At 38.0% G+C, this 13,709-nt stretch overlaps 1 protein-coding gene across 5 annotated transcripts in view; it reads right to left on the bottom strand.

Moving 5' to 3' along the window:
- Positions 1 to 13,709, bottom strand: part of Boll (boule RNA binding protein) — a 116,691-nt gene that overhangs the window by 57,211 nt on the left and 45,771 nt on the right. For all 5 annotated transcript variants that reach the window (XR_013109531.1, XR_013109532.1, XM_034498106.2 and 2 more), the window contains exon 7: positions 12,802 to 12,873. Coding sequence is in view for 3 of the 5 variants with exons in the window: in XM_034498106.2 (XP_034353997.1) it covers positions 12,802 to 12,873 (72 nt within the window). In the remaining 2 variants the exon portion in view is untranslated. The remainder of the gene's footprint in view (positions 1 to 12,801; positions 12,874 to 13,709) is intronic.

The raw sequence follows: 13,709 nt of genomic DNA, 5'->3' as shown, positions 1-13,709 counted from the left end.
GGGAATACTTTTATTCCTGCCCATCATGTTAAAGCTTTTCTTCAACAACACCAACATATTGGCAGCCAAGTACATGGCTTGAATCTGAATATGGACCCCCAGACAGAGTTATTAAATTAACAGGCTGGCAAGCCAAGGACGGGTAAAATTCTGCACAGAGCTGTACCAACCTAAGACAGAAATGCATTGCTTTTGATAATGCATATTCCATGATGGGTAAGGAAGGCATTCTTGTCAGAACGACGAAAACAGGCTCAGTCTTGTTAATGAAATGAAAAAGGGGGAGAGGTGGAGAGCCTTTGGGGTTGCTTGGCAAGAATCTGACATAGGACAAGGACAAGGAAATGGGCTGCTTGGCAGGAATATGACATTGGCCAAGGACAAGGAAGTAGGCTTCAGCAGGAATCTGACATTAGGCTAGAACAAATAAGTAATTTCAGGTAGGAATCTAAATCTTAGGCTAGAACAAAGAAGTAATTTCAGACAGGAATCTAAATTTTAGGCTAGACATGAAAGTGACCTTGGGTTAGGATAGGGAAGTAGGCTCAGATACTTTAGTCATACTGATAAGCCCTTAGAAACAGCAATCACGGGAGTGTTTATGTAATTGGGTTTAATGCCTTGCTTTTTCTTTGACTATTTGTGCTTATTGTATTGCTTGTTCCTTGACTATTTATATCTATTGTATTGCTAGACCCTCAACCTAGAACTGACCTTAATCCATGCGTGTAATCAAAATGGTATAAAAGCATAAAGAAGGAGGGGGATGAGATAGGGGTTTCTAAGAAGGGGAAATGGTGAAATCTGTATTGTAAATAAATAAAATGTCCAAAATACCAACACATTCTCAAGATAAATTACATCTGTATAATATCATACTGGTTTGCTAAATTCAAAAAAAGCTAAAGTAGTACAATTCTTAAAAGAATCAGATTATGAAGATGGAAAGCTTTGTGGCTTTAAGTTAGGCAATGCTTTAAAAGTTATGCTTTACAAATACAATTAACAAAGGAAAAAATACTAACAAAAGTTGAAAAATAGGACCTCACCAAAACTCCTTAAAACTTGAAAGCTATAAAGAATACCATCAAAAAAGTGAAATTTAACTCACAAAATGTGAGAAAATATCTTCAAATTATATATTTGATGTGGAAATTTTATCAAGAATGTAAGAAAACATTATTTCTTTATGCGTAATACTGGTGATTCAACACAGAGCCTAGCAAATACTTTGCAAGCATAAGAACCACACTTTAAGACACCCCCCCCCCCACCAAAATATAAAACCTGCTTTTTAAAAAGGATATAGAAATATGGAATCCCTTTTTGTTTTTCAGCTTATCATAAAGTGGTATTGGGAGTGATACACAATGAAATGGGATTTTTATTTTACTCTGGTGCAGCAAATTAGTCTTGCACTTGAAGGAGTGTACAGGTCAATAAAAGGAGGTTGTTATTCTTTGGAATTTGTTTTACCATAGACTAGCTACAGTATAGACTTCCCTATTTCTGAACATTAACTTTAAAAATTATCTGTTTGAGCAAGATGGCACTGAACATCCTTTCTGGTCTATGAAGATATGAGAACTTTCCTCCTACAGTATTTTAAAGTGTGATTTACTTGTACAATGGTGTTTCATTATGATACTTCCATACAGGCATATAAAGTACTTTATCAACCCCACCCCACAGTGCCTATCTCAAACAATTCTTTTTCCTTGTTCTATACATTTAGTAGTTCTTTTAAGCATATGACATATACTTTTTCTTTTACTTGCTTTTATGGGTCTGGATTATTTCATTAACACAATGATCTTCTGTTCCGTCCAGTTCCTGCAAATGACGTAATTTCATTCTTCTGTATGGTAGGATAAAACTCCATTATGCATATATGTGCTGCATTTTATTTATGTGCTGATTGATTCTAGGTAGATTCCATATAATACTGTGGCATAGATGAATCATAAGGTAGTTTGATTTTTATAAGATCCATGCCAATTTCCATAGTGGCTACACTAATAATATACATCCTCACCAGCAGTGAATAAGGGGTCTTTTCCTCTATCGTTTCCAGCAGTGTTGTTGTTTGATAGTAGACATTCTGATTGGGATGATATTCAGTCTCATTGTAGTTTTGATTTGTATTTTCCTGATGGCTAAGTCAGAACCTTCTGTTTCATGCATTTATTGACTATTTGTACTTTTTTCAGCTGAAAACTGTCAGTTTATTCCCACTGCTCATTCATTTATCAGAATGTTTGATTTTTCGGTCATTTATGTTTAAATATTAGTTTCCTGCTTAATTCACTTTTTTTTTAGTTAATCCATTTCAGCATTCTCTGTGTAGATATTCAGTTTCCTTTGTACCACCTATTAAAGAGGCCGTGTTTTTCCAATGTCAAGATTCAGGTAAAAGTAGCTTCTTGGGCTTATTTCTAGACTTCCTCAGGCTATCCCATTGGTCTGTATGTTGATTTTTTGACAGAATCATATTATTCCTGTTAATATGATTTTATAAAATAAAGTAAGGCATTGGATGACTCCTGCATTGCTCCTTTACTCAGGATTGCTTTGACTATTTGGAATATTTTGTATTTCCATATGGGCCCTAGGATTTTCTTTCCTACATCTGTGAAGAATGTTACTGGAAATTTGATGAATTACATTGAATTTATACATCCTTTTTTTGTAATAGCTATTTTAACAATATTAATTTTGCTTATTCATGTATGTTATGTAGTTGTTTCCTTTGAATTGAAATAGTCCCTCCTAAAGGGAAAAGGAATACTGTATGACTTAGGACACTAACAAAACTTACAAGGCTAGGAAGCTCACAAAACTTACTGAATCAGGAAGCTCAGAAAGTTATTATCCAATGGTCTCCTCTGAAAGATCACAGAAGCAGTAAAAATTGATGCAGAAGAAGAGTCTTTTTGATGGTGTTGCCTGCAAGTTGTTTAGGAAACTGTAGTAATGAAGTTTTTGTGTGTTATCATCCATCTTGGGATGAACTTCTTAGTGATGCAGTTGCCTTTGAGTCACCCATGCTCCTGCTAGTAATCCTTCACCCATGCTTGTATAAGTAACTGTTAAACTCATGGGCTCACCAAGCCAGACTTGGGTTTAGTGGTTTCTTTGGTCTGTCTTTAGCACCCGACCTGTGGTTAACAGATGTTTGTCCACTTCTTCACAAGAAAAGTCACACAACATGATTGGTACCTAAATAGGGACCTGATAGAAATAAAGATGAGTTGGACAGAAGCAATTACATGCCATTGCAATGGGTAAGACATGCAACTGATCTGAGGGCAGGGCATCTGCAGGGGGCAATTCCAGCATGGGTATCTTTCCTCATATGGGACAGGCTGGTATGCCTCCTTGCTGTAGTGGCAGAACCATAGTCCTTGAAATCGGTGATAAGACTTAGTTAAGAGTAGATATATCTTTTTTTTTTAAATATATTTTTATTACTTAAAATAAAATTTAAATTTAAATATTTCTTGATCATATTCTTCCCCTTTCCTAAGTTTTTCCAGATCTTCCCTCTCTCCCTATTCTCTCATCTTTTGAGTTTTCTCAAACAACAAAGAAAACAATGCAACAACCCCCATCAAATTGAGGAAAAAATGAAACCACACTGCAAAATAAAGTCACCAAACTGTAACCAAATAAAAGCATCTTCTTACCAAACAAACAAACAAACAACAACAACAAAAAAAACCTTGTGGAATCCATCAACTATTGGTCAACTCTTCCTGAACATGAGGTCTGATATAAGTGTTTGGTATACCTAGTATCACTCTATTGAAGAAAGCTGATTTCCCCACTCCTGGCAGGTATAAGTGACAGTTTAATTTTTGACCTTTATTCTAGTGGCTAGGCATTCATTCATTCATTCATTTAAAAAACATAACAACTTAAAATATAATCAGATAAAACAAAAGGTGTTATATTGAAGTTGGACATGACAAACCAACAGAAGGAAAAAGAGCCCAAGAGAAGGCAGAAGAGCGAGAGATCCACTTGTTCACAACCTCAGGAATCCCATCAAAACAGCGAACTGGAAGTCACAATATATTCACAGAGTACGTGTTATAGACTCATGGAGGTCCTGTGCATGGTACTTCAGTGTCTCTGAGTTCACGTGAGCTTTGTTTATGCTGATTTAGAGGGCCTTGTTTTCTTGGTGTCCTCCAAGCCCTCTGGTTCTTACACTTTCTGCCTCCTCCTCAGAGGGGTTCTCTAAAGGGAGGTTTTTGATGTACACATCCCATTTAGGGCTGAGTGTTCCAAGGTCTCTCACTCCAGAATAGGTCATTTGTAAGGGGAATCTCAGGGTTGCCACTTTCCTCCATGTGGTATGAAGTGGCATTCTATGGGGTCTGCTACAAATATGTGGATATTCCCAAATGGCTAATAAAGTAGTATATGCATTGCAACCCCAACATGTAACATGTATGGAATGGAATAAGCAGGCAGTAGTAGCTGTGGTAGTAAGAATTTGCCTAAAAGAGGGAGGAATTGTGACTGTAAGGAAACATGTAAATAATATTTCAGTACTGCTAACATCACCAGTTCCTTCCATAATTCCTGTCCTTCCAACATTTTATTATCTATGATATTCACAGAGATCATAGCCAATGATAACCAAGTATCCCAAATAACTTTTATTAGTCAATCCATTGGGAATTTGTCATGGGACAAATTATGTGATCTTTGTTTTAGGAGGTATGAGTAGATAATGTTGCTCAGTTGTCTCCCGCTTCCATAGCACCCAGATTGATCCCATAGACTCCCTTGTCCCACAGTCTCTCAAGCTAAGCTATGAAATTCTCTGTCACTTCACTGATGTATATTCACTGATTATCACAGTCCAAAGTACTGAGCCACTGAGGCCCTTCTTCATGCTGAAACATGGATTTTTCCCTTTCTCTGTATGAAAAGTCCAATATGCCCTTGGTATCACAAGGATACTTTCTCTTTCTTTCTTCTACTTTGTGCTCTTCTTTCTTTCTTCTTGCTCTCTGATTCTTCCCAGAAGTTCTAAGTTTTGGATCCCAGGAAGGGCAGATCTATAATCTGTGTTTGTGTTTTTTCTCTCTTTCTGTGGTATTGTGAATTTCTGCCTGGTATTGTGTTCTGCCTTGGCAAAGTCCGAGACAGAGAGTCTGCAGTCTGTCAGGTCCCTCTGGTATGTCAGATGTTTTAGTACACCAGACCAAGGAGGGTGAAGCAGAGCCTAGGACAGATAGGTTCCACAGGGCTCAGTACCCAAGCATTTGATGTGCCTACTAATTAAGCCACATATCTGGTTTGAAGAACAGAAACTGATGAAACCATCCATCTTCACCTCTAATTTTATAATTAGTTTCAAATTAAAGTCAGAATCAAAGTATAAAATTAAATTATATTAGAGTTTCTAAAATTACATATGATATGTCAGGTGAGAACTTTCTGTTCTACTAGAGGTTCCAGTTTCTGTTTTCAGTCATTCCAGTTCCAAGGGAATCTACTCACTATTCTGGCCTCCAAAGGAAAGAATTTATGTGCATGTAGTACACATAAGTTCACGCAAAAACACTCATACACATAGAATAATATAATTTAAAAAGTATAATTGAAAAAATTGCAGACCATTAACAACTATTTCTTTTTCTTTCTTTCACAGACCACATGAAGCTCAAGAAGAAGGAAGACCAAAATGTGGGTGCTTCGGTCCTTCTTAGAAGGGGAAGCCAAATACACACGGGAGGAAATACGAAGACAAAGTGTGGAGTAGAGACTGAAGGAAAGGCCATCTAGAGACTGCCCAACCTGGGAATTCATCCCATATACAGACAGCAAACCCAGCCACTACTGTGGATGGCAGGAAGCACTTGTTGATAGGAGTCTGATATGGCTTTCTCCTGAGAGGCTCTGCCAGAGCCTGACCACTTCAGAGGCGGGTGCTTGCAGCCAACCATTGGACTGAGCATGGGGTCTCCATGGAAGAGTTAGAGAAAGGACTGAAGGAGAAACCCCACAAGAAGAACAATATCAACCAACCAGAAGCCCTAGACCTCCCAGGAACTAAACCACCAACCAAAGAGTACACATGGGGAGACCCATGACTCCAGCGGCATATGTAGCACAGGATTACCTTATCTGGCATCAATAAGAGGGGAGGTCCTTGGTCCTGAGAACTCTCCATGCCCCAGTGTAGGGGAATGCCAGGGCGGTGAGGTGGGAATGGTGGGTGGGTGAACACCCTCATAAAAGCAGGAGGACTGGGAATAGGATAGGGAGTTTGGGTGGGCGAAAGCTGGAAAAGGGGATAACATTTGAAATGTAACTAAAAAAATTCAATAAAAAAAGAATTACATAACCTTTGAATTCAAAGGCAAACAGAGATACTACATAAATAATATGGCTACATCCAATAAAGTTTTCTTTACAAGAATAGATTGTTACCCCAATTTTGTCTAGAAGTCACTGTTGATCTAGTTAAAAATAAGAATGATCACCCTTCCGGACTGGGCCCAAGCACTGAGCAGATCTCGGGTGGCAGCTCTGCACCCAATCTCACAGAACCCAGAGGAAGTAGGCCTCCAAGTGGGCAGTATCTTAAATAAAAAGACAGAAACACCCACCCAAAACAGGGAGTAACTGTGACTCACTGGGACCCAGAAATTCACTCCTGGCCCAGAGCACTGGTTCCTTCCAGTCTGGGCCCAAGCACTGTGCAGATATTGGATCTCAGCTCTAACCCCAGTAGTAACACCCACCCCACACAGTTCCAATACAACCAAGATAATAGGAAAGACAGGCTCCAGTCAGAGACAGGGCAGGTAGCACTAAGGAGATCCAGATGGCAAAAGGCAAGCACAAGAACATAAGCATCAGCAAGCCAAGTTACTTGGCACCATCAGAACCTAGTTCTCCCACACAAGAAAGTCCTGAATTCCCCATATCACCAGGAAAGCAAGATTCAGATTTAAAATCACTTATAATGATGATGATAGAGGACTTTAAGAAGGACATAAATAACACGCTCAAAGAATTTGAGGAGAACACAGGTAAACAGGTAGAAGCCCTTAAAGAGGAAACACAAAAAATCCCTTAAAGAATTAAAAGAGAATACAACAAAATAGGTGAAGGAATTGAACAAAACCATCCAGGACATGAAAATGGAAGTACAAACAATCAAGAAATCACAAAGGGAGACTACCCTGGAGATAGGAAACTTAAGAAAGAAATCAGGAGTCATAGACACAAGCATCACCAACAGAATACAAGAGATAGAAGAGCAAATCTTAGGTGCAGAAGATACCATAGAATATATTGACACAATTGTCAAAGAAAATGCAAAATGCTAAAAGTTCTTAACACAAAATATCCAGGAAATCCAAGACACAATGAGGAGAACAAACCTAAGGATAGTAGGTATAGATGAGAGTGAAGATTCCCAACTTAAAGGGCCAATAAATATCTTCAACAAAATTATAGAAGAAAACTTCCCTAATCTAAAGAAAGAGATGCCCATAAACATACAAGAAGCCTATAGAACGCCAAGTAAACTAGACCAGAAAAGAAATACCTCCTGTCACATAATAATCAAAACACCAAGTGCACAAAACAAAGATAGAATATTAAATGCAGTAAGGGAGAAAGACCAAGTAACATGTAAAGGCAGACCTACCAGAAATACATCAGACTTCTCACCAGATACTATAAAAGCTAGAACATGCTGGACAGATGTCATACAGACCCTAAGAGAACACAAATGCCAGCCCAGGCTACTATACCCAGCAAAACTCTCAATTACCATAGATGGAGAAACCAAGATATTCCAAGACAAAACCAAATTTACACAATGTCTTTCCACAAACCCAGCATTACCAAGGATAATAGCAGGAAAGCTCCAATACAAGGAGGGAAATTTCACCCTAAAAAGAGCAAGAAAGTAATCCTCTTCCAACAAATCCAAAAGAAGATAGCCACACAAAGATAACTTCACCTCTAATAACAAAAATAATAGGAAGCAATAATCACTGTTCCTTAATATCTCTTAACATCACTGGACTCAATTCCCCAACTAAAAGACATAGGCTAATGGACTGGATGTGTAAACAGGACCCGGCATTGTGCTGCATACAGGAAATGCACCTCAGTGACAAAGACAGACTCTACCTTAGAGTAAAAGGCTGGAAAACAATTTTCAAGCAAATGGTCCTAAGAAACAAGCTGGAGTAGCCATTCTAAACTCTCCAGCCTGAAAACACAAAGGGAGGGACTCATGGCTCCACCTGTATAGGTAGTTGAGGGTGGCCTTGCCAGGCATCAGTGGAAGTGGACAGCCTTGGTGCCTAAAAGTTTGGATTTCCTCATGTAGAGGAATTTTGAGAGCAGGCAGGTGGGAAGGGGAGGATGGTGGGAGCACACCCTCATAGTAATTGGAGGAGGAGGGATGGGGTATGGGGTTAGGCATCAGTGGAAGTGAAGGGCCTTGGTGCCTGAAAGTTTAGATTCCCTAGTGTTGGGGAATTTGAGAGCAGGGAGGTGGAAATGGGAGGATGGTGGGAGCACACCCTCATAGAAACTCCCAGAATGATATGGATTAGACATGACAGAGACAGGCCGCCAGAAGACTAGATTCCAGAATTCAAACAAACAATTATCTTGATACTAAAATTTGTTTTGAGAGTTTTTATATTGCAGAATACACAGCCTTGGTGTATCTACTCATCAGGCAAGCTGAGTAGACCTGCTCGAACCTCTGATGTCCTGGAATTCCAGCTGCATGCAGTGAAGACACAGTGTCAGAGGCTTATCAATTTACTCTTCCCCAAATGCCTCTTCTAATATCTCAACACCCATAATCAGCTTGAAGAAGTTAATTAAGAGTCGGCGCCCCTATTCCCTGGGCTTGGGGACTGAGGTGGTTAATATTGGGCTGTCTCTCTAGGGAAAAGTAGTGGTTTTGTTGGAACAGGGAGGATTAGCTAGGATTTATTGCATAGCCATAACCTATTGGTAGAAATATGTATAATAGTTATTAAGTTGTAATTTCTTAAATGGTACAGAATTTACTTTGATTTCAAATTCAAAGTTTTCATGGTACGAGTTTCTTATTGATATAAAAGTGAGATGAATATTGTTACTCTCATAGGCATTGTGCCTATATAACACATTTAGGAATATAAGGCTTAGACCCAGTCCTTCTTTAACTTTTTAAACTGATTTGAAATGGTTAGCTTGCGAGTTAAGGGCCTATAGCAAATTCATGGCTCTGAGTTTATTGTTACGGTGTTTTGTATATTTTATTTAGAAATAGCTGAGAAGAGTTAACAGTCCAGATTTCCTTACATAAATAGTTGGTTTTCAAAACATCAGAAATCCACAGAATTGACATTACAAACATTTCTGTATTAATGGTCATCTTGAATAGAGACCTGTCTGCTCTTGACAGCTTCCTGTCTTGGATTCTAAGAAGAAATTGAGCATCTTTGGAGTTATTCCAATTGTGGTGAGACAGCCACTAGGCAAGAATTGCCTCTTTTCATCTACAGACAAATCACTGTCCAGAAAAGGACACACTTGCAGAATAGTCAACTGATTATATCTGCCAAGACAGAGTAATCAGCCCTTAATAATTCTGCATCACTAGGTCTGTCAGATGATCCTGGGCCAGAAGGCTGAAGATCAGATGCTCCAACGTTCTGTAGTATAGGGACTGTCAGGGTGTTCAGCAGTCTCTATAAATTGGCTAAGTTTTGGAAGCCATGCTTTGTGCTTCCCATAATTTCTCATAATCCCCTGGATTTCTGATGGGGTTGAAAACTTACAGTCTCATAGCCAATCCTTGCTATTTACTTTGAGAGAAAAGATTTGAGAGGATGGTTTTCAGCTGACAATCATTCTAAAGACAAGAAAAAAGCCAGGTTCAGAACTAAGTCTTTTAGTTAGGAGGGATAAGAGAGGTTCTGGTTAGTCAACAAAATGATGGACTGGGTCTTAGGTCTATCTTGTACCATAATGACACAAATTGGTATAGTCATGCTCTAATTGTAGTTTGAGAGAAACGTTTTATTTTAACAGGAAGGGTGATATGTAGGAGGAGCTAAGGTGGGAGGCGTAAGGAGTGGAAGAGGAGGATTAAGGAGAGGAAGAAAAGAGGAGGATGTAGGAGATATGAGAGAGAGAGAGAGAGAGAGAGAGAGAGAGAGAGAGAGAGAGAGAGAGAGAGAGAGAAAGAAAGAAAGAAACATGGGGGCGGATGTTCGCAGGTCTCCTCCAGGCAAAGATAGTTGATATATCTAGGTTGGGTATTGGATTATACTTCTGACTGTATGGGCATCTTGATATTGAGCATTACCAAATTTATAAAGCCTCTGACTAACATTTTAAAAATTGTATAAAAGCAAAAAGGAGGAGGGGATGGGATAGAGGTTTCCTAGGAAGGGGAAATGGGGAAAGAGGATGGCATAATAAATAAAATATCCTATAAATATGCAAAAAAAGAATGCTGCTCTGTTGACTGTTGATGCTGTAGATAATGCTGATAAAATTATCCATGGCCTCAGGTCTGTATTTCCATTTTGGACAAACCTTAGGAATGGCAGGCATATATAACTTGTTCAGGTTAGCCCTTCTTGTCCTGGGAATACTTTTATTCCTGCCCATCATGTTAAAGCTTATCTACAACGAAATCTACATGTTGGCAGCCAAGTACATGGCTTAAATCTGAAAATGAACCCCCAGACAGAGTTATTAAAATAACAAGCTGGCAAGCCAAGGACGGGTAAAATTCTGCACAGAGCCATACCAACCTAAGACAGAAATGCATTGCTTTTGGTAATGCACATTCCATGATGGGTAAGGAAGGCATTCTTGTCAGAACGACCTAAGATAGACTCAGTCTTGTTAATGAAATGAAAAAAGGGGAGAGGTGGAGAGCCTTTGGGGCTGCTTGGCAAGAATCTGACATGGCTTGCACCTTACTGAGATAAATTGGTATAGTTATGCTCTAACTTTATTTTGAGAGAAAAGTTTTATTTTAACAGGAAGGGTGATATGTAGGAGGAGCTAAGGTGGGAGGAGTAAGGAGAGGAGGAAGAGAAGGAGAGGAGGAGCTAGATGATGAGAGAGAAAGGGAGAAGGGGGCCAGACATGGAGGCAGATGTTCACATGTCTTTGCCAGTCAGAGATAGTTGATACATCTAGGTTGTGTATCAGGTTACACTTCTGATTGATATTGGGCATTACCAAATTTATAAAGCCATTGGTTAACATTGAAAAAAAATTGTATAAAAGCAAAAAGGAGAAGGGGGTATGAGATAGGGGTTTTCTATGGAGGGGAAATGGGGAAAGGGGATGGCATCTGAAATGTAAATAAAATATCCAATAAAAAAATAAAACCAAAAAAAGAAAAAAAAAAAAAGAAACATGTGCCAAGGACAAGAAAATGGTCTGCTTGGCAGGAATATGACATTGGCCAAAGACAAGGAAGTAGGCTTCAAGCAGGAATCTGACATTAGGCTAGAACAAATAAGTAATTTCAGGTAGGAGTCTAAATCTTAGGCTACAACAAAGAAGTAATCTCAGGCAGGAACCTAAATATTAGGCTAGACCAAAAAGTAATTCCATACAGGAATCTAATTTTTAGGCTAAAACAAGGGAGTAGGCTTCAGACAGGAAAATGATCTTGGGCTAGGATAGGGAAGTAGGCTCAGATACTTTGGTCATCCTGATAAACCTTTAGAAACAGTGATCATGGGAGTGTTCACGTAACTGGGTTTAATGCCTTGCTTTTTCTTTGACTATTTGTGTTTATTGTCTTGGTTGTTCCTCGACTATTTACATCTATTCTATTGCTAGACCCTCAACCTAGAACTGACTTTAATACATGCATGTAATCAAAATGGTATAAAAGCATAAAGGAAGAGGGGGTATAGGATAGAGGGTTCTAGGGAGGGGAATTGGGGAAAGAGGATGACATCTGTATTGTAAATAAATAAAATATCCAAAAAAATGAAAATGATCTGACAGTATTTTCTTTCCCAATCTCCGACTAGAATTGAAGATGAGTGCTGATTAACAAATAAAGGAGGCCACCAAAATAGTTACTATATCATAGTATACATTGCTTATTTCAATATATACTATGTTAAATATAATAATCACAAATTAAAAACAATATAAAAAGCCCAATGCCTGTATATGTCTTTGTGAATTACACACAAAAAAGATTTTTGTGTGCGGAAATGGAACCCAGGGCATGATAGATGAAAGCATTCTACCATTGAGCGCTATCCCAGCCTATTAAAGAAGTTTTAGATTAAGTTTTAAATGGATGAGAATTGAATTTATTACATTTGCTGAATGGGAGCAAATTCATCCTCTTTCAAGACTTTATCTTTTCCAAATTAGTCTTTACATATAAAAGAAAAAAATGAAATCTACCTGAAAAGGATTTAAAAGTATTGGACTTTTGAAAATATTATACTAGGGATCAAACCGTGTTCCTCCTACATGCTAAGCAAGCACTCTGTTCTAGAGCTACTTTTTCAGCACAGATGTGTGTGTGTCTGTATGTGTGCACACATGTGGAGGCTATGGGTTGAGGCATCTTTCTCTTTTTTTGAGGCAGGGTCTCTGTTAGCTAGACTGGCCAGCAAGTGAGCTCAAGTATCCAGCTGTCTGTGTCCCTGCAATACTGGGTTATGGGGTTACAGCCACATGCTTAGTTCTTTGAGTAGTAAGAGCACTGAACCATTTCCCTAGGTCCCTTAGCCCAGAGGTTCTAATAAACTCAATGCCTACCTGGTAGTGATATGCAGGCTGTTGATAAACTGGCTGAGCCACCATCACAGGAGAACTAGATATGGAACGTGACTGTGGACAAAAACAAAATTTGCTTTAGGAAAAACTCTTTGAATTACAACAATTTTATCTTGACTTATTATCTAAGCTCAGTTAACTTTTAGTTACTGATTAGAATATTGTTTTTCTTCTTCTTGTTGGTATGGTTACCAACTTTATTTTAATTTACTTACTAAAATCACCAGTTTTCTATGTGGCTTTATTTTCATAGTAATAGTAAAACAACCAAAAGCAAAGTTTCTTTAGTATGAAACTTACCACCTCCAAAGAGTATGAAAATAATAAGGATAGAAAAAAATGGCACCTGAACTAAGTGTCATGGCCTATTTATACTGTAGAAAGCAGAAGTAGGTCATTTGGTTAGCATCAAATGAATAATCAAATGTTGAGTTGTCTACTGTTTACAACTAACATTCTCTTATTACATATTTAAAGTAAAATATCAGTTATTGAAGCACAAATTATGCTATCTTAGTAATTTAATATTTAAATGAGTTACTAATCTAAAACTTGTGATAGGTCTGTGTTTGAAGAAAATAATGTATTATTTGATTATTCAAAGTGACAGAGTAAGCTTTCAAATTGATTACTGAAGACTAGATAATTTATAAGACAAGTTATACTTCAATATAGGTAAAATAAGCTAATGATAGTCATTAATGATATTAATGATAGATATAAAATTTAATTTCTAACTTGGGGTGTAGTATGCCATTATTTTGTGTTAATGTTCACATGCTCAAAGAGACAAATCATAGTTCTACACAATCCAGATTTGATATGCTAATAAAATTATAGCACAGATCAATAGTGTATTTTACTCTTATTAAGAGGTTAAAAGAGGAAAA

Source organism: Arvicanthis niloticus, chromosome 3 (genome assembly GCF_011762505.2).
Source record: "Arvicanthis niloticus isolate mArvNil1 chromosome 3, mArvNil1.pat.X, whole genome shotgun sequence".
Taxonomy (NCBI): Eukaryota; Metazoa; Chordata; class Mammalia; order Rodentia; family Muridae; genus Arvicanthis; species Arvicanthis niloticus.
The sequence above is the reverse complement of the archived record's forward strand: the minus strand, read 5'-3'. Positions and strand labels throughout refer to the sequence as shown.